The 18,844-nt window shown below is 35.8% G+C and overlaps 1 protein-coding gene across 4 annotated transcripts in view; it reads right to left on the bottom strand.

The window, feature by feature from the left end:
• TFDP1 (transcription factor Dp-1) overlaps positions 1-18,844 on the bottom strand; it is a 37,839-nt gene that overhangs the window by 3,742 nt on the left and 15,253 nt on the right. For 2 of the 4 annotated variants that reach the window (XM_071744196.1, XM_071744187.1), the window contains exons 4-9: positions 9,942-10,048; positions 5,721-5,842; positions 4,188-4,353; positions 3,846-3,992; positions 1,194-1,262; positions 234-385 (exon numbers count right to left, since the gene is read on the bottom strand). In XM_071744196.1, the coding sequence (XP_071600297.1) occupies positions 234-385; positions 1,194-1,262; positions 3,846-3,992; positions 4,188-4,353; positions 5,721-5,842; positions 9,942-10,048 (763 nt within the window). The remainder of the gene's footprint in view (positions 1-233; positions 386-1,193; positions 1,263-3,845; positions 3,993-4,187; positions 4,354-5,720; positions 5,843-9,941; positions 10,049-18,844) is intronic. The other 2 variants (XM_071744213.1, XM_071744204.1) reach the window with 1 other exon arrangement.

Below are 18,844 nucleotides of genomic sequence, written 5' to 3'. Positions count from 1 at the left end.
TCTTAAAGAACTTAAAAGCGTAACCACAATTATTCTGTTTATTAAAAAGCTCTATTAAACTGTTTCTCCTCAAAATTAGTAAGTTTTACTCAACTGAAATGCATGCTCTCAATCTACAAATTTACTTGAAGAGTACATGTATTTAGATTTCATTCTTAACAAATCCAGATGAACACTTCAGCATGGACTTCAAAGTTGTACCAAAAGCCAGACAGAAAAATCTGTTAACTCACTTGTCATTTGAAATACTGCAGTCAATCACTGTTTTCTTGCTGGTGTTCACAATGATAAATGGTAAGTGGATGACAGAATTGGAAGGTGGGGGTCGATTTGCCTGTTGTTCTGCTTGACGGTTTCGCTGAACAAGGTTCTTAAAGGCAATTTGCTAGAAAAAGCAACAGTGATACAAAGTATGAATTAAAACTTCACCATTCTGTTAATGAAAAAACACCTCTCAGATAAAGAAAACCAGCAATGGTTGCAGCAAGCAAGTGCAGAAAAGGACAAAGAGTGTTCACCATATTCCTGCATGTTAAGATGCAAGAAGAGACACCAATGGTAACAGTGAAAATACAACATGGTAAAACTTAACTGAGAAAAAAAATGCACATTCCAGTAACTGTACCAGGACAGATCCTTGATGGAATGAAGTTATAACCATGACTGGAAAAGGGGATTTTCACACAGCATGCTAATTCCCCTCTGTTTACTATTCCAACCTAGCTACTGCACTCCACCAGAACAGTTGTTTGATTAATGCTCTATTTTTACTGACATAATATTCCAAAAAAAAGTTAATGCTTGGGATTTGAACATCTGACATCAGATGTTGAATTACTCAACTAGGACCAGTGACTCTTCAGACACAATTTTATCTACAGACTCACTCTAGATTACAGAACTGAATTGGAAAACTCAGAGGACACAGTAGCACAGCTACTGTTAGCAGAAATTCTGTTTAAACACACTTCAAACTGCAGAGTTCATCCTAACTCATGGAAGGTTTCTAGCTTCCCCATTGGTAATGGCCAACAGCATGGTCCCAGCCAAACTACCATTAAAATTGCATGAATTAGAAGTCTATTAATTAGACTGAATCAAAACTGCATATGCCTATCCCCCCTCAGTGGGATAAAACAAGAGGCATACAGATATGTTACCTTGCCCTATAGACAAGAGTACCTTGACTGTACCTGTAGAATGAGTTCTTGTAGTTGAGACTGTTTTTGCTTTATTCTTTCAAGTCTTCTCTGTTTCTCCACCTTAAGATAGAGAAGGGATTTGTTAATAATAAATACTTCTTTAATCGGTATCTTTTCCCCCTAAAATCAGTTCAGTATCCCAGCATTGCAGGTAGGACACATAATCTTTTAAGGTTCTGTAGGTAATTTAAAGATCTAATGATCAAAATTCACGTTAAGTAGTACTGATGGAAGCTACAAGACCAGAATTAGAACACTGGATAATGAAGTACAATATATCTGGAAGAAGGTAAAAATATCTTTGCAAACAGAAGATATGCCTCAAAGAATTATCCAAACTCTTTCAAGAAGGCAAAGAGCATTTAGACCAGAATGATCCACTTGATGTAGTCTGCTGATATTGGAGGTACTGGAGAAGATCCTTCAAAGATGCTTAAAGAAATGAAGTTGCTGTGGAACTAAAGACTAAGGCCCTACAGTACTAAATACTTACTAAATAATAACATAAAATATTACAGATAAAATGGTAGGAAATAAAGTGCTTTCCCAGTGGAGGAAGCTGACCAGATTCCCTCAAGGACTTACAGACTGCTATTAAGATTACAGAGGATCAGAATACGTAGAATAAATAGTAAGGGGATAAATAGTAAGGGGACAGAATCTGCTGACAATGCTGGGCTACCTGGCATAAAAAGAAAGCCTGACACAAAGCACCCTTGGAGTGTTGTAACACTGAGTGATTAGCTCAAAACCTGATGTGGTAGATGTGAGAAAGTACAACCTCATTAATGTGAATTTTAGAAATAAAATTACATTCAGTAGAGATCGCAAATTGCAGTATCTACAAAACCATCAGATCAGTACACTGCAACAGCCAAAAATATGAATTGCTAAGCAAGAAACTGATAACAGAACAGAAATTATCATTACATCAGTGTATAAACCCATCTACTTTGAATTCTATAGGTTGGGTGTTGGTATTTCAAAAAGACCACTCAAAAGAGGAATCAGGATTATCAGTGGTACAGAACAGATTCCATACCAGGGAGTAGGTAGAATAGGACTCTACAGAAAGGAGAATGAAATAATGGGGGAGAACAGGTAAGTTATCTAAAAAAAAAATCAGTAGGATGGAGAAAGTCAATAAGGAATGACTGAGTACCCACCACTTCCAACAAAAGTAGATTTTAAAAATTATTAAAAAATAAGTCAGACGATATCAACTATACATAGTATGTTCAAAACATTTCCTAAGAAGCATCTAATGCATCTGAAACTCACTGCCACAAAAAACCTCAATGTTAAAAGCAAACTTTGTATGAAGTAAAAATTTGTGGAGAAAAATTGAGGGCTATTAAACAGAAGAATATTATTTTCAAACACTATATTACACTTGTACCTCAACAACTATTTCCTCCTCTTGCAACATTCAGTTAACAACTTCTGATTTTGGTACTCTGTCATTGTTCTCATCTTAAATGCATGAACCTTCACTGTGCATTATTACATTCTAAGTTGCCTTTTTTTACTTCAGCCCTAATATTATCCTACCCTTCTTTAGGACATCAACAGTCACAGCATCAAACCCAGCTGAAGGAGTCACACTCTTCTTTTGCTCCAATATTACTATACCTTGTGAGACACATCCAAAGAGAACTACTTTTAAAATTCCTCCAGATAGCCAGTTCCCTTCTCAGCACAAAGCATCATCATCTTCAAATCACTTCACCTCACACACTCACCCTACTATTTATGCCTTTGTTATAACTCTTACTCTAATAATTTTCCCCTAAGATGACAAATATTTTAAAAAAATGGGTTCATTAGGTATCTTGTATTTTCTTAATACAGATAGCAATTACTATTACTTAGCAACTACTATGTTATTTCTGTACTAACTGAACAATCAATTATCAGTATTCAACAAAAATCCCCATAGAACTAGCCCTCTGCAGATAGATTCCAAAACATTTCTTTCCAATTTTCCAGCTTCTACACTGATTTCAGTCCTGCTGAAGTGAATTTAGACTTATTAAGAATAAAGTCTAATTCTATTCTTATAAAGCAAATTTCAGCAAATCTCAGTGATTTTATTAGCCCACGAATCTCATACTAAAACAACAACCAACAATCAAACCCTGAAACCCTGCCAGAAATTACAAATGCCTTTCAGTATAAAACATTTTACTTCTTACCCAAGACATGAAGTAATAAAAAAACCCCAAAATATCTTATATATTCGTGCAAAATAAATTTCAGAAATACATATGAGCGACGCACATATATGTAGGTTTACATGCAACACCTGTCATCATAGATGTATTATTTGTTTGGCATCTGGAGATAAAAATACTTCTTGACTCTTGAGCAACACAGGACCTCCATGCTGGAAATACATATAAATCTTTCAGTTTAACTTCCACTCAGAATCATTTGATAAGCTAAAAAGCTGTGAGAGCTGTATTTTCACCACATAAGAATTCCAAAATACATATTTAAGCAAACTTTAAGTGTGTGTTCTGTCAAAGAGTCAAACAGGACCACATTATTTTACCTTGCTACCTCAGAAGATCCCATCTACATGTTACATCAGAACACACTTACTCAAACACTGAGCCACTGTGAATTTCCTAATACATATACCTCTAAATTCTGACATTCCTGAGCCGAGTTAGTAGGTAGACCAATCCATTTGATTTCCTTCTTCTCCTTGGAGATAATGTTCATGGCCATAAGGACATTTAAGGCATCATAGACACGTCGTCTAATATTCTTCTGGTCATAAGCCTGCTGTAGAAACAGTGCAATAATCAAAAACATATCTGTGACAAAATATATGAAAACAAATGTATTACAGTAAAGGAGTAAACTTGGGTAACATCTGAACTGTTGCATTTAAAAGTAGAAAAAGAAATACGTAAGTCTCAAAAACAAATTTCTATTCCCCCATTTGGTTCATATGCAATTGACCTCCCATATACTTACTGATTCATTTGGTGAAATGTGATTATCAGTGGTACTGAATTCTGCAACCAACTCGTCTGCCACCTCATTGTATGAGGTGGTTCCTTTTCTTTGTACCTTCTCACAAACCTTCATAGAGAAATGACGTAAACCCTTGCCATTCTTCTCTCCTTTTTTGTTCCGCTTCCTAAATATATGTATAATATATATTTTAAGAAGATTTGAACTTTGGAATATTTAATGTCTCTTTTTCAAATACAGGCACACTGCTGCAAAAACCAAGCCTTCCCTTTTATTCTGCTTCTAACCCCTTCCCAACTATTTTATCAATAATTTTTCCCCCCTACAATTTACAATAATTAACAATTCTAATATCTTGATGCTGAAACACAGTACAAATTTATCCTTCTGGCAACTCTAATAGTTCCAGTAACAGACAGAAAGTTAACAGTAGGGATACTCCTTGAGGAAGTCAGTAAGTAAAGCCTTCCAATCTTCAAGACAAGAAAGGATAGAAGGATAAATGCTAAAATATGAAAAGTTAATTACAGGAGATAATATTTTTGGTGTTTGCTTTGGGTTTCACTTGTTCGTTCGGTTTTGGGGTTTTGTTTTTGAAATTTAAATACCCCACCTAATTTGACCACAAAAAATTAAGACTGGACACTGTTTTACGTAAATCTAATCATCACTCAACAGGCTGAGACTGATTAAACTCAGTGAACATTACACTATCACTAAAACACAGATGTAAAGTTATACAGTATGTGAAGTTGCCACAAAAGCTTTGAAGTTACAGCAGATGCTGGAAATATAACAAAGCTTTCTATACATCTTAAAAGTTCCTTGTAACTTTGGATAAAATCTAAGTATCAACAAAATTAGTACTAGCATTAGAACCTCTCAATTCTCTATACCTCATCTTGCTGAGTAATTCCAAAGTAGAGATCTATTTGTTTTACAAGGCAATGAAAATTCAGTTTTATAGCAATTACATAACTGAAGACCCTTAAAAACAAGCTTACATGAGAAAAGACCACAAAAGAATGCATTTGTTGCATCTAAATCTTTTCCCATAAGAACTAAATTCTTATTTCAAATGATACTTCAGGATACAGTTGTTCAAATCTGAAATGTCTGTGGTTTTGTGGTGGTTTTTTTTTTTTTGTTTGTTTGTTGTTTTTGTTTGTTTGATTTATTGTTTGGAAACAAACCAGAAAAACAGAAATGCCAAATTAAAACCTGATCTGAGTCAGACAAATTCCTCTGTACTTTCAGGAACTTAATACTCTAAAGGTAAGTAACCTTTATATGGATATAATCTGAATATCCATCAGTGTTTACAGAAAACATTCTTGGTTTTTTTAATCACACATGAGGAGGTATTAATTCTTGTGTGACTATGCCTGGTTTTAGTACAGTAAGCCTGCATGTGGAGATGTTCTTGAAGGAAAGGTGAATAGACTGTTTTTCTCACATTGCTAGCCTGAAGAGTATACACTCCATCACAATGAACTCAGAAAATTAATTAACTGGAACTTTTATTTTGCTCACCCAGCAGACCATGGTGAAGAATCTGCAGTCTGGTTCTGTGACACAAAGTGTGTGTTAGGTGTATGTGGACTTCCTACCAGGATAGTATTTGGCGCTGAAGGTCTCTGAGGTGTACCAATAACCTAGAACAAAGACAAAATCATTTGAAAATGATCATAAATATTCAAAGATATTTGGATGCTGTATTATCCAAACATAATGCTTTTCTACCTACGTTATTAGATGCATTGCATTTATCAACACTAGAACAAAACCCTCCAGATTACAAATTATATAGTTAGAGCATTTTATGTTTTCTCATACTTAAATGAGATTTCCATGCTTCCTCGATTTCTTAATAATATTCTATACCAACTTAGATCAAAGCATACTCAAATCCTCAAAAAAAAAACCAAAAAGGGAAAGAAATTCCTATCAGACTACATTTAAAGAAGCTGCAGACAGTTCAAGTATAAATATATGGTACAAGATGATCTGAAAATCAGTGAAAGCAAAGAACATTTTTCTCTGAGGTCAGTTTCTATAACTAAAATCAAAATCAAAACACAAGTAAGCTAGAGGTGAGAAAAAGTATGGGCCAGATTTTCTGATCTGATCACTACAGTGAGCAAGACCAATTCAGGTAAAACCATTTCATTCCAAACCTGTTAGGAGGAAGCACTTAGCTGATTCCAGTCATCAGGCTTACAGGTAAGTGGTCTTGAAGATTTCATCATGAATAATACATACATTCATTCATACAAGCAGAGGCACACTTTCCTTATCTGTGAACACTAGCTGAAGCCAAACTCCCACTTTTGCAGATGATTTTTTTAAATAAATATAACTTGCTAGGTGATATGTATATAGAAAAAGAAAATTACACTGCACATACTTTTACTTTATAGAAACATACACAGTTTCTTGGGGTACATTTACTTCTCAGTGGAACAGCAGATTGAATCTTACAGCAGCTAAAGTGACAAAAAACATCAAATGAACCTAAAACCATAACCACCCACAAGCTGCTCTATTTTCCTGCAGTGACATTCTGCCTAACCAACAAAATTTTACATTTCTTCCTTAGGCTAGCTTCAATAATTTAGCCCCAACAAGAATAAAATAGAAAATCTGAAAATCCAGCATGAAGTACTTTTGCCTGTGAAAATGAACCAAATCAAACAACCTTTAAATGCAGAGTGCAAGACACACTCTGGTAACTGTTACATGTTTGTAATTTCAGCTGCTTCCAAAGACAAACAGCAGCACTTCCTTCCATATAGTCTCTCAATTTTATGCTACCTCTCTTAAGTAGTTAACACCCAAGTTTGTCATGTGCACTTTTGACATCCGTAAAATCTTAAGTCCTTCTCTCTCCCCTTTCCAGTAGCTTGCTTCCACCCCTAAAGAATTTCTAATTCTTATGGAAAGGCAACTATCTCCCCTAGCACTTATCAAAATAAAAAATTTTCTTGTGGGAAGCAGAATGAGGGTGAGGTATGCCAAACTTGCACGGGGCATAGGTGAAACAGCTCACTTTCTCCCTGATAAAAAAATACTGTAAGTTCTGCTATTGACTGATCTTGTTCACAAAATGTCTCAAAAGGCTGTGAAAATGACAGGTGATGTAAAAATTCAAGTGATGCAGACAATACCAAGAACAGAGGGAAGCTGTTTGTCAGCTTTTATCCCCTAGGTAGAAAATAAGGAGGGCTGGAAGAAATGATTCAACATCTTGCTGGCAAAGGCTAAAATTAGAAGGACCCACTCTACTCCATAGCTTCCTAACTTCACAAACAGATTCACCATCCCCCAGGTACCCCATCTAGAATTTGTATGACTGTGTTGTAAGATGAAAGCCAAGCCAGTACAGGGGAGGGGATGGAATTACAGCTGGGAAAAAAACAAACTGTCAGCAGCAAACCCTGCACTCAGTTGTGTCTTGAAATACTCAACAGTACAAAGGAATAAATGGATGAGTGTACAAATTCAGAGGCTCATTTCTACAGTGGAAAAGTGAAGTCTGTAGTACATGTAAAACCTGCTCTGTATTCCCATTTTGACTCAGAAAAGTCTGCAAACTAGGTAGAATTATGTGCTTTCATGAACCACAATTAAGGAAGCCCCTATAGTCAAGAGTTTCAGAATCTTCTAAGGAATTGCTCTGGTATTATTGGCTTCTTAATAGAAATGTTAATGCCCCTAAATTAATTCACAAGTTCATAAACAAAAATGACTTTTAATGAAAAGAGCATGAATTAAAAGAGTTAAGCAGTAATGAGTCACTGGGAACATCCTAAAATGAAAGCTCTGAATTCAGAAAAAAACACAGGGACTAGGGGGGTGGAAGAAGTAAAAAAAAAAGAAACAGCAGACACTTCTTTTTCTAAGTTTCCTGATTTCAAAAAAATAACAAGATTACAGTTCAGCTCCTCAAAGAATGAATAACATCAGGGCAAGGGAGAAGAACACCAAGACAGCCCACACAGTCCACTTCATTATATTTAATAGAAAAGTTTATGTGGGGACAGTATTAAGAAAAACAAATCAGACTACCAGAACAAAGGACAAAAGCCAAATTGGAGTACTTAAGTATTAAAAACCTGATTTTACCACTCAAAGGTAAGAAAGTTGAGCAGGGTCACAAGCCCACACTCTGCTTCCCAACAACATTTTGCACACTGCTAGAAGAGTTTTGTCCTCTTAAGTATCAGAGTACTAGGAGTAATTTTTTATAGTTCTTGCTATCCCCTTCAGAACATAAAGCTGACAGAAATTTACCCCAAATTTCTCCCTTTATATACACAAAGCCTCCACCTCTTCTTTAACGACAGACAACTAAGTATCTTACTTTGTACTCATAACAGCCAATGCAAATATGCTAATATGTTCAGATTAAAAAGAGATGAACAAAATGACTAAATGTAAATTTCCCACATTAGTCATACTAACAAAAGCACCATTAAAAGTAGTTATTTTTTCTTAATAGTACTTTTATAATGTCACAGTGTAAAATTCATCATATACATACAAAGACTTATCATTTTCAACTTGTGATGGAAGACATGAATTTATATGTATACAAACACTGTAAACATTATTTCCTCATTGATGGAAGTTTTAATGTGATTTTGTTATTATCCCCTCATTCTCATACTTAAAGAAAATATTTTATTATAAGTTACTTGAAAGAACATTTCATTTTCAACATTAACTCAAGCATACACACACTTTCCTATACGAAGCTCAAGACTTAAAACAGTGACACTGAATCTGCAATTCAGTTAAGAACATGGGAGGATGCAGAGGTTTGGGGATTTTTGTTTTCTTTGTTTCCTGCTTCAAAGGGACACTTATACCATTGCAACTATCTGGGCATGGGAACAGCTGCAAAGTATGGTTAATAAACAGTTATACAGATATACTGCCTAATGCAGAGGGACTAGACCATTGTGACTTACATACAGTTGAAGTGGTGTAGTATATTGATTCAGGCAGCCTCAGTTGTAAAACACTCCTTAGAGTGTTTTACACTCTAGAGTTAGAGCTTAGAGTTGGGAAACGTAGATATGGAACTGCTTTTACATCAAGACAACCAAATTTAGGACACATTCCATTTCAGATGTTGACATATTATAGTTGCTTTCCAGAAGATGAACTGAGACCAACTCTTTACAGATCACCAGATTTTAATTTTGATCACTTTAAAAGTGATTTCTCATAACCTATGTATTACCCAATGAAGTATTGAGTTATTTGAAACCTCTGATCTCATGAACCTCACACGAAGCTCACAACAAGTGTTTAAACAAAAAGATTTCTAAATTAAGTGCTAAGAAATGTGGTCTGTTTTCAGTGTTGTTCCACCTAACTTCAAACTCAATAAAAATGTGCTACTAGACTCAATTTACATTTCCCTATGGAACATTTCAAAGCTGAGACTTCACTGATTTTAATTGGCAAGAATAGCAAAAGGGAAAGACACCCGAATATTCCAGTACCCACTTTGACAGTCATCTTTTCATTTCTTCATGTAAAAGAGCCATTTGTATTAAAATTAGAAAAGAGAACTAGAAAGATAGTTAGAAAACTACTTGCCCATTACAAGTGATACCAGCTGTCAAGCTCTAAGTCAGATTTACAATATGTGCAAGCAGTAAAACAAAACAAAACAAAAACAACAAACAACCAAACAAAAGCTCCACAAAACAGAACAACCAAACACAGCAAATATCTCCTTACCACTTGTTGTGCAATGTTGACATTAGACTGTCCAAATGTTTTTGGCAGGAGCTGTTTTCCCAGCGTATTTACTGTAGAAGGATGAACAGCCAATAGAGAAACAACCCCTAAAACAAATACAAATAGATACCTTCAGGTCAGCCAGGTTGTATTTTTTCAGCAATTCCAGTTTCATCTATACTACTAATGGGTATTAACAGAAACTAGCTCTGAACTGCATGGAGTAAATAAAAATGTAGCATTTACACATTTGAAACAACAAAAGATGCATGGTATGTACTCTGCAAGTCTCTCCTATGTAACCCTAGAGGTCAGTGATCTAGTATGAACATGTTTTAATTTCTTGTATTCATAATCCCCTCCTCTTCTACCTCTAAACTTTGTGGTTTCTAAAGTATTTTGCCATACCACCTGGAAAACATGACTACAGCTCCAGCATAGGACATACCTTTCTGAGGCCTGCTGGTTTACAGGAGATAAAATTTGGTTACCATAGATCTTTCTGAAAGAATATTCTTAACTTTTCTCTCAGTGCTCCCTCCCAGATAAGGGCAGGGAATTAAGAACAAAAGTCTTCAAAAATCCAATATTTGAGCAAAATACATGCAACACAGTATACAACCCCAGGAGGGAAAGTTGTTCTCTTCCTGTTCCTTAGTCAGCCACAATCACCACTGATAGGTAAGTCTTGAACCATGTAAAACAAAAATTGAAGTATAAAAATACCAAGCCAGGTATCCTCTAGTAATTTGATGCTTCTTGTCATAGTTAAAAAAAAAAAAAACCAACAACAAAACAAAAAAACAAACAAAATAGGCAAGAAAGACTGACTACAGAAAAAGAATTATAGGACAAACAAGTCTTAAAATACTGAAGACATTTATTTTGATGAAACATGTCATTTTGTTGTCAGGTGGGAGGTTTAGTAGTCCTTTCTCTCATAACACTTTTAGAGGAGCCAAAGAGGCAGAAGGACTTGGCACAATTCCCATTCTCCTTCCTTTGTTTTTCCCTGTTATCCAATACAGAAGCATTAGGTAAGTACTTAAAATTAAATTCTAATAGGATGCAGTAGCCTGCCATTCTTCCCTTATTAACCAACTTTCCTTATTAACCAACTTTTTTATCTAGTTCCTAAGTCTGTTATGCCTTCCTGTTCTTTCAAGTACACCCATTCCTGTCATGCCCTGTTTTGTGTGTGTCATTCCTCTGCAGAACACAGCAGAGCAATATAAACCACCATGACATTAGTGCTTGTGTATCTTCTGTCAGCTTCCTGGAGTTCAACAGCTTTTTTTAAACTCCTCTGTCTCCTCCTCAGTGCTTAGAAGGAAAACAGCACCGCTACCTGAAAATTAGCTTTCCAGTATAAAGTAAGAGTTGTAAATGCCTTCCAAAGTTATGCCTTATTTAATTGATCACCTTTCCTTACTCACTTTTTATTATACTCTCTCTGCTGCTTTGCAAATAATTCTCAAAAGTCAGTTTGCTTCTTCCCCAAACATTGATACCATATTTTCATAATATAATCTAGAATGACTTCAAGATCTTTCTTGAGTGCTAAAAGCTAACTTGGGGTCCTCATTTTATCTAATTTGGTTTTCACCAATTATTAACCCATGGGAGGACTGTCCCATTTATAATACTTTGGTTTCTTTTCTGATTAAGCACCTTGATAATCAAGGGGGGGTTGTTGTAATTTTTAAGAACTCCAAGGACATCGCACTGATTAGATAACTCTTATCCACATGGTTGTTGACTCTTTCCAAGCATGACTTTGGAAAGACATAATTTTCCTTTCCTCCTCTCTAGAGAAGCTCTGTTAATTCCTGCTCATTATCACATTTATCCATATTCACTTCTCTCTTAGGTACCCATCTGATTTGCCTAGCAGAAGTCTCTGCAGTTATCTGAGCCCTTCAAAAACTGGTGCAGGGTACGTCACTTTCTGACCTTCTAGTACTGAACATACACTGAGTGAGAAGGACAGAAGTACCATTGCTAGGTCATTTAAGAATTCACAAGTAGATACTCTCTAGCCATGATGATTTCTAACGCTTGATGCTATTAATTTTTTCCTAAGACAACAACTTCTAGCAGTATCTCATTAGGACAACTTCGCAAGGAACAGTATTGCCCACATCACCCTGAACATCAATCAGCTTGTCAGCAGCACTTAAGGTTGACTTTGTTCTTCTGGTGTGCTTAAAAATATTTGCCATGATGTAAAAACTTTTAAGCAGATAACAAAGACAACTACAAAAATCTTGCGCTTGCAACACTGTAACTCCATGCAAAAGAAGAGGTCAGGGCTAGCTTGGATTGGAAGGAGATGTGCAGAAAAAGGATCTGGGGGATCAAGTGGACAACAAGCTGAATGTGGCCCAGAAGTACAATCCTATGTTATCAAACTGCACTCTGAGCTGCATTTGGAAGAGTGCAGAAATAAGTACAAATGAAGTTATTATTCCCTTTCCCATCAGCACTCTTTAAGCTGTACCTACGCTATCCTGTTCAGTTTTGGGGCAAGAGAGGCATTAACAGAAGAGTGTCCAGCAGAAAGATGCCACTATGGCTAGGGTACTAGAGCATATGATATATAAGGAGAAGCTGAGGGAACCTGGCACTTTCAGCCTGTAGAAGATTAAGGTGGGATGAAGTATGTGTTTGTGGGAATCTAATAGATTCCTTCAACTATCAAATGGAGAGTTGCAGAGATGACAGAGGACAGAACAAAAGGAGAAGTGGCAACAGTCACAAATTGCTGCACAGCAAATTCCAACCAGGCATGAGGGAAAAAAATTCTCAATGAGAAAGGTAAAGCACAGGAACAGGCTGTCTAGGAAGTTCCCTGGAGATACTACAGGAACAATTCAGCTACCGAAAGCTCTGCACTTCAAGGCTGGCCCTGGTTTGTTTGTAAAGCTAGATTAGACTGCCTTCAGCAGCCTTATGTTATTAATTTAATTCTGTGAATACAAATAGCTGTCTTGCATCTAAAACATCTGAAGGGAAGAGCAGGCAACATGTTTTGTTCTAGTTTTTAATTAAATGAACATTTCCTGTAGTGCTGTGCCAGAGCTAATTCATGCAACTGGAACAACCTGGCTCTATACAGAAAACTGCAAGGTACCTCTGTCTATATGCCACAAACTGACTGGCAAGGAAATGCAAATATAACTGGAAGAACAGCAGCAAAAGAGCAAAGAGCAGCAAAGTCGACCTCTAAAAGACATCACGCTAAACAGGAAAAAGCATAAATGTTCAACATCAGGAGGAAAAACAAAACAAAACCCACAAAAAATGGGAGCTTCTTTTTAATGAAGAGTATTTTTGGTTTATCCCACTATTTTCTCATTTACTTGATGTGCAAACATTTTTCTCCTATCTACCTCTAGCTGCATTTTCAAACCTCATAATGCTCTCGCTGAAGTGGTTTTGTGTATGTGGCTTGTTTGGCTTCTAAACATACAAGCAGAAATCACTTTATTAAGAGTTTCACAAGTGACTGACAGCTCAGATTCTCAAAGGAATTTTACTAGCCATTTTTTAATTGCTGTTCTCTTACAACAATCACAGAATCCAGATAATCCAGTACTTTGTGGGCAACATACACTGTGCAAAACAGCATGTAAAAATTAAACCACAAGTTTGCAAACAGCTTCCTTCCCTAGCACTGACTCTTCTTACTTTTCAAAACAAATACATATTAATACTGCAAGCTCCTGACACATTTTTTTTCCCTCCTCCTAAAGACTACAAAAAACACAGAAAAGCCCAGGAAAAACATACAAAACAATTATACTGAAGGACATATCTACTACCTACATTCTCAGTCTCCCAAACATTAATAGTTTGGGAGACCACTGTTAGTAACTTTTAAGCAATCATTAAACCTAAATGGAAGTGTAACTTAATCAAGAGGAAGTTCCAGAATGCTGCCAAACAAAAGATAATTATACTGTTAGGACCAAGGACTAATGACAGTCTAAATCTTCCACAGCAAGAGCAGCAGCACCCTTTAACAAAACCTAATCTTCATCTGTCTACAAACCAACCCAAGTAATGATCTCTTCCTATAGAATATGCAGTAAATCAGACTTCTTCAGCTACTGATTGAATTTAGGGGAGAACTGATGCAGCTGAGCTTTCCCTGCATATGAAAAAAAAACCATGAACCAAAAAATCTACCAAAGTAAAATCCTTTGCAGAATTTTAGCAGTAAAATAGGCTGGTGATAAAGGCAACTATGGCCATTTTAAGTAACTTGACATGCCCCAGAAGAAAGACACAGTACATCTAATCCTAGACAAAGGAGTGCCCTCTGCAGACAAAACAGTAGATGTTTCTACAACCTGACTGCTCCAGTTCATGTAACAGTACTGCCTTTGAATTCGGAGTTTCAGATCAAAGAGGGTGAGCTGAGGTGCACCTTGCCTCCAGAGCAGAAATCCCTTTCATTCTAGGTGCTGTACCATTTTCTGATGTAATCTGTCTGTATGCTTTGTTTACTTGTAAAAGCAAGAGCAGTTAAGAGTGATGCAACAACAGAAGGCAACAGAAAAACATGTCAGTTTCCTGATCATGCAGTCTCTAACAAACTAAGTATTGTCTGACTTCTATCAGAGAAGCAATATTGCATATGGTGAAACTAGATTTGGTAAGAAGGTAATTTTGCAAGCACTTTTAGAATTATTACACCCCAAAGTAAAAATGTTTAGAATGAGATGAGTGGTTTGTCAGAATGAAAAGTAACCCCTATCTCCTGCAAAATGTAAAGCAAACTGTCCAGCAAACCACTTTTTCAGTATGTACCCTATGTAACTGAAAGGTAAAGGGCTATTTTAAGAATAAAGAATATGAATTAATACAGAAAAGTATTAAAGAAAATTAATCTTCCATGTGCCATTAGCACTCATGAACTTTACAAACTTTTGTCTTGATTACATAAGCTTTGAAATTCATTGTTTTAACAGAGCAGTAAGAATCTACCTTAACAAACGGCTACTTGAAGACAGCAATATCATTAAGCCAGTCTCAGCAATACAAGTCAAATATGACTTGTGTTCTCGAAAAGATATTACTATTAATTCCTGATTAAATTCATAACTAAGAGAATGTCAGTTGAAGAGCTAAATAAGACTCTTTGGGGAGACAAAAAAAAAAAAAAAAAAAAAAAAAAAGCAAAACCGAAAAAGAAAAAAACCCAACAAAACCAGCAAGACTTTCCATAAACAAGAAGATTTAAGGAAGTGACAAAGACAATCGATTCCACTGTGACTGTCACTTCTGAGAGGGTAAGTCCCATTTAGAAGATTAAATTCCTTATTTCTGGAATTAAAATTAAGTCGGAACAGAATTTCTATAAAGCCACAGTACCTGTACTACTGCTTAAGATGCATACAATTGACAGAAGATTACACGAAAACTATGAGAATTAACTGGAAAATACTGTAGATTCTGTTTTGGCAGTCTTATGTATGTGGATTTTTCCTTCTTTTGGTAAGAAAAGAGATAAGAGGAGACTGAATCAGACATCTAAATCATATTATTTGACCAAATCTGTAATGAAAACAAAACTGAAGTTCTTTATGCTCTCTTTCTCTACCACAAAGCATCACAACAGCAGGAAGCAATATAATATAGCCTCAAACCCATTAAGCTGCCTCAATGCAGTGAACAATGTAGTGCTTGACAATCTTATCCAACCCAACTTGGAGGTGAAGTGAAAATCAAATGCAAAGCCATTACCTCAAGGGCTGTTACAGTATATCATGTGCATTTTGCTTTACAAAATCTGCCCTAAATCACCGAGCCTGAACTGATGCTTTTTTTCAAGTACAAGAGTTTTGAAGACATACCGAGGCTAAAAACATTAATTTAAAGGTGCCCCTAGAGTGTCTTTATCCAATAAATTCCTCAGTTCCCATCACCTACCATGAAAATTACTCCTCAGCACAAAACCATCAGCTAGACAAGTTTTCGATCATAGATTACAGATATAATACAGAATATGTATAAGGTGTACTCAAAAGATCTGGGAAAGAAGACAGAGGTGACAATTATATCCTAGTAGCTGATTCCTCAGATGTCACTCCCACAAAGCTGCAGTTTGTAGCATATATAACAAATACCATAGATATTTTATGAGTGGTTGCTTAACCACAAGTTTGCAGCAAACACTGAACTCTTTTTGGGGGCATCAACCTACCATAAGCTTTGACAACACACAGTTGTCTGCACAGTCATGTAAAAATACATCTGCTTACTGAACAAGTCAGACACCCCTGCTAAGGAAGAAATAGTGCTTATACAGCAAATTTGGGCACTTTTAAGAAGATACAGATCTTCCCTAGTGTGTAGTTCTACTGTGCTTATTTCTTATATCAACTGAGACTTTTAGGTCACTCTTATCATCCTTAGATATGACTAGCAATACTTTGCTCTAGCAAAGTATGGTATTGCTCTTTTTGCTCTATTTGCTCTACCAAAGACTGGTATTACAAACCAGTCTTTTCAAGACTTGTTTTTAGAAATAAACTGTGTGGTCTACCTTTAGACTTCTTAAAAATCATTTTAGACTTTTTCAAATACCATTCCTATTTGTAAGAGTTCTCTTTCCTAAGCTTGACTTTCAATATTACTAACTGCTTGGAATACAATAATACAACAAGCACTTTATAACCAATTTTCAGACATAAGTCTTTTTGCTAAAGCACAAGTTACAGGCTCTGAAATCAATCTCTACAGCTGTTCCAGAGGAACAATTCCAGTCACTGCAAAAAATCAGGGAAAGTTTGATCTTGCAAGTAATATTAATACCATCACCTTGCATATGTTTCTTGTCATGTAAATAAAAAGCCACAAGACAATCTTAACATTAGACAGTGTCAAAATGTAAAGAGCCTAAATACAGGTTAAAAATACATATATTTGACCAAATCTGTAATAAAAACAAAACTGAAGTTCTTTATGCTCTTGAAATGCAAAACCACATTTTTAAAGTGCAAGCGGTGAAAGGAGCTAAAGACATCTTTTACAGGGATTTTCTGGTTATGTACCAATAATGCCACCTACTGGCATGACAAGATAAAAATTTTCTTTCTGTAATTTTCAAATTAAGAGCTTTAACTTCAATACAGCATTAAGTATCATTGGATATCTTTTCCCTTGAACTCAGCTGAAGCAGATTATTTCCTTCACTCAAATATCTTTAAAAGCAAGGGGCAGGATTAGAACTGAACAATGTTCTATTTAATACTTAAGTACTAACACTGACAATAACAAGGACCAAGTTTTATTCAAACTGAAACGCTCCCTGAACAGCAAGTTTTCTAAGATTCTCAAGTAGTCAAATAGATTTTAGAAGACACAAACTTCAGGAAGTCTTACTGGATCAGCATCTATAAAAAATTCTCTCTCACTCTTCAACCTGTACATCTTTTGTAACCCTCAAGTTTAATCCTGATTGTAATTATCACTCCAAATCCACGTAATGCATGAATTTTAGCAATTTCAGGTTTAAGCAATTACACTGGTGAATATTCCAAAACAAATACAGGAATTAACAATTTTTTTTTCCCCAGAATGGAAACAAAGTAAAATAACAATTCAAATATCCAAAGGAGGTTTTCCTTGCTCAACAACCCAGGAATCAATTTGTAATTTTGCTCTATAAATAAACTGCTCTCTTAATCTGTCCTTGATAAAGCAACTTATCCTTTTTATTGTTGCCAGAAAAGGAGCAGAGCTATAAATCATTGTTTGTCTGCACTTAGTTTTCCTTCGCTTGACATGTGAAATATAAATATTGTTTCTGATTACAAATAAAATCTGGAGTTCACGGCTGAGATCAGTCTCTCCCAAGGAAATCAGTCAGAACCATGTCTCCACTTGTTGAAGTAAAAGTCTGTCTAGGTTGGTAACCCATGTCTGACAGAGGAATAATCAGGGAATGAATGTAAGGACAGAACTTACATGCAGAAATAATTCCCTAACTTTCTACAGCTTTAGAATGTTTTGAGGAAGAGGTTGTGCAGTATAACTGTTTAGCATAGCAGGGAGTGCTACCCCCTTTACACCATTCATCTAAGAAATAACAGCTACATACCCCAACAAAACGAAGTCTAAAAACAACCTAGTCACAGTTCCCAGATTTTTGCCAGTGCAGGTTAAAAATTTATGGAAGTCCATTCACAGGCACAGCACTGTTCAGGCTGTAAGAACTGTAGCATATTAACCTGGTTTAGCCATAGAAGTACACTTTTGGTTATCTTTCATAGTTGATTGATAGACCTATCATAGTCCCATATGCACCTTATAGAACTCTGATGAAGTGCTGAAGAACTAGCTCAAGAAAAATACACTGCTCTTTCTCCCAGGCTGTATTTTTGCAATCATGTTGTTGTGATCCAGCAGACAAGTAATTTTTTTGTCCTCTACCACTCCTGTAATACCTTTACTTCTCTGACAACCGAGCTGCTCCTCCTCTGTTCACATCTGGCTGGAAATGTGGAAAGTGAATGAAGTGGTAAGTTTGCATTAATTTAGCAAGACAGCAAAGGACTGGACTTTTTGATACAATGGTATGTAATGTAGGCAGCTACTCTTAGAAAGAATGCAGTACTTTTGTATAAGCAGTTGCATTTAAAATTCTAACATTTAAAGACTACACAAAAACCCTAAAACTATGAAAATGCAGCAAAAGAAACCAAGTACTACTTTAGTGAATAAATTCTGATGCATAGCTGAATATTTAGTAACAAAGTATTTGTTTGAAGCTCTTATTAAGACTACAGAGACTACATGCAAAACAGACAGGCTAGATACAAGAAACACTAAATAATCAGTCCAAGAACAGTTGTTTCTCCTCAATATTAAGAATCAGTTGCTGTCCATTAACT

This window comes from Heliangelus exortis, chromosome 1, assembly GCF_036169615.1.
Source record: "Heliangelus exortis chromosome 1, bHelExo1.hap1, whole genome shotgun sequence".
Lineage (NCBI taxonomy): Eukaryota > Metazoa > Chordata > Aves > Apodiformes > Trochilidae > Heliangelus > Heliangelus exortis.
The sequence above is the reverse complement of the archived record's forward strand: the minus strand, read 5'-3'. Positions and strand labels throughout refer to the sequence as shown.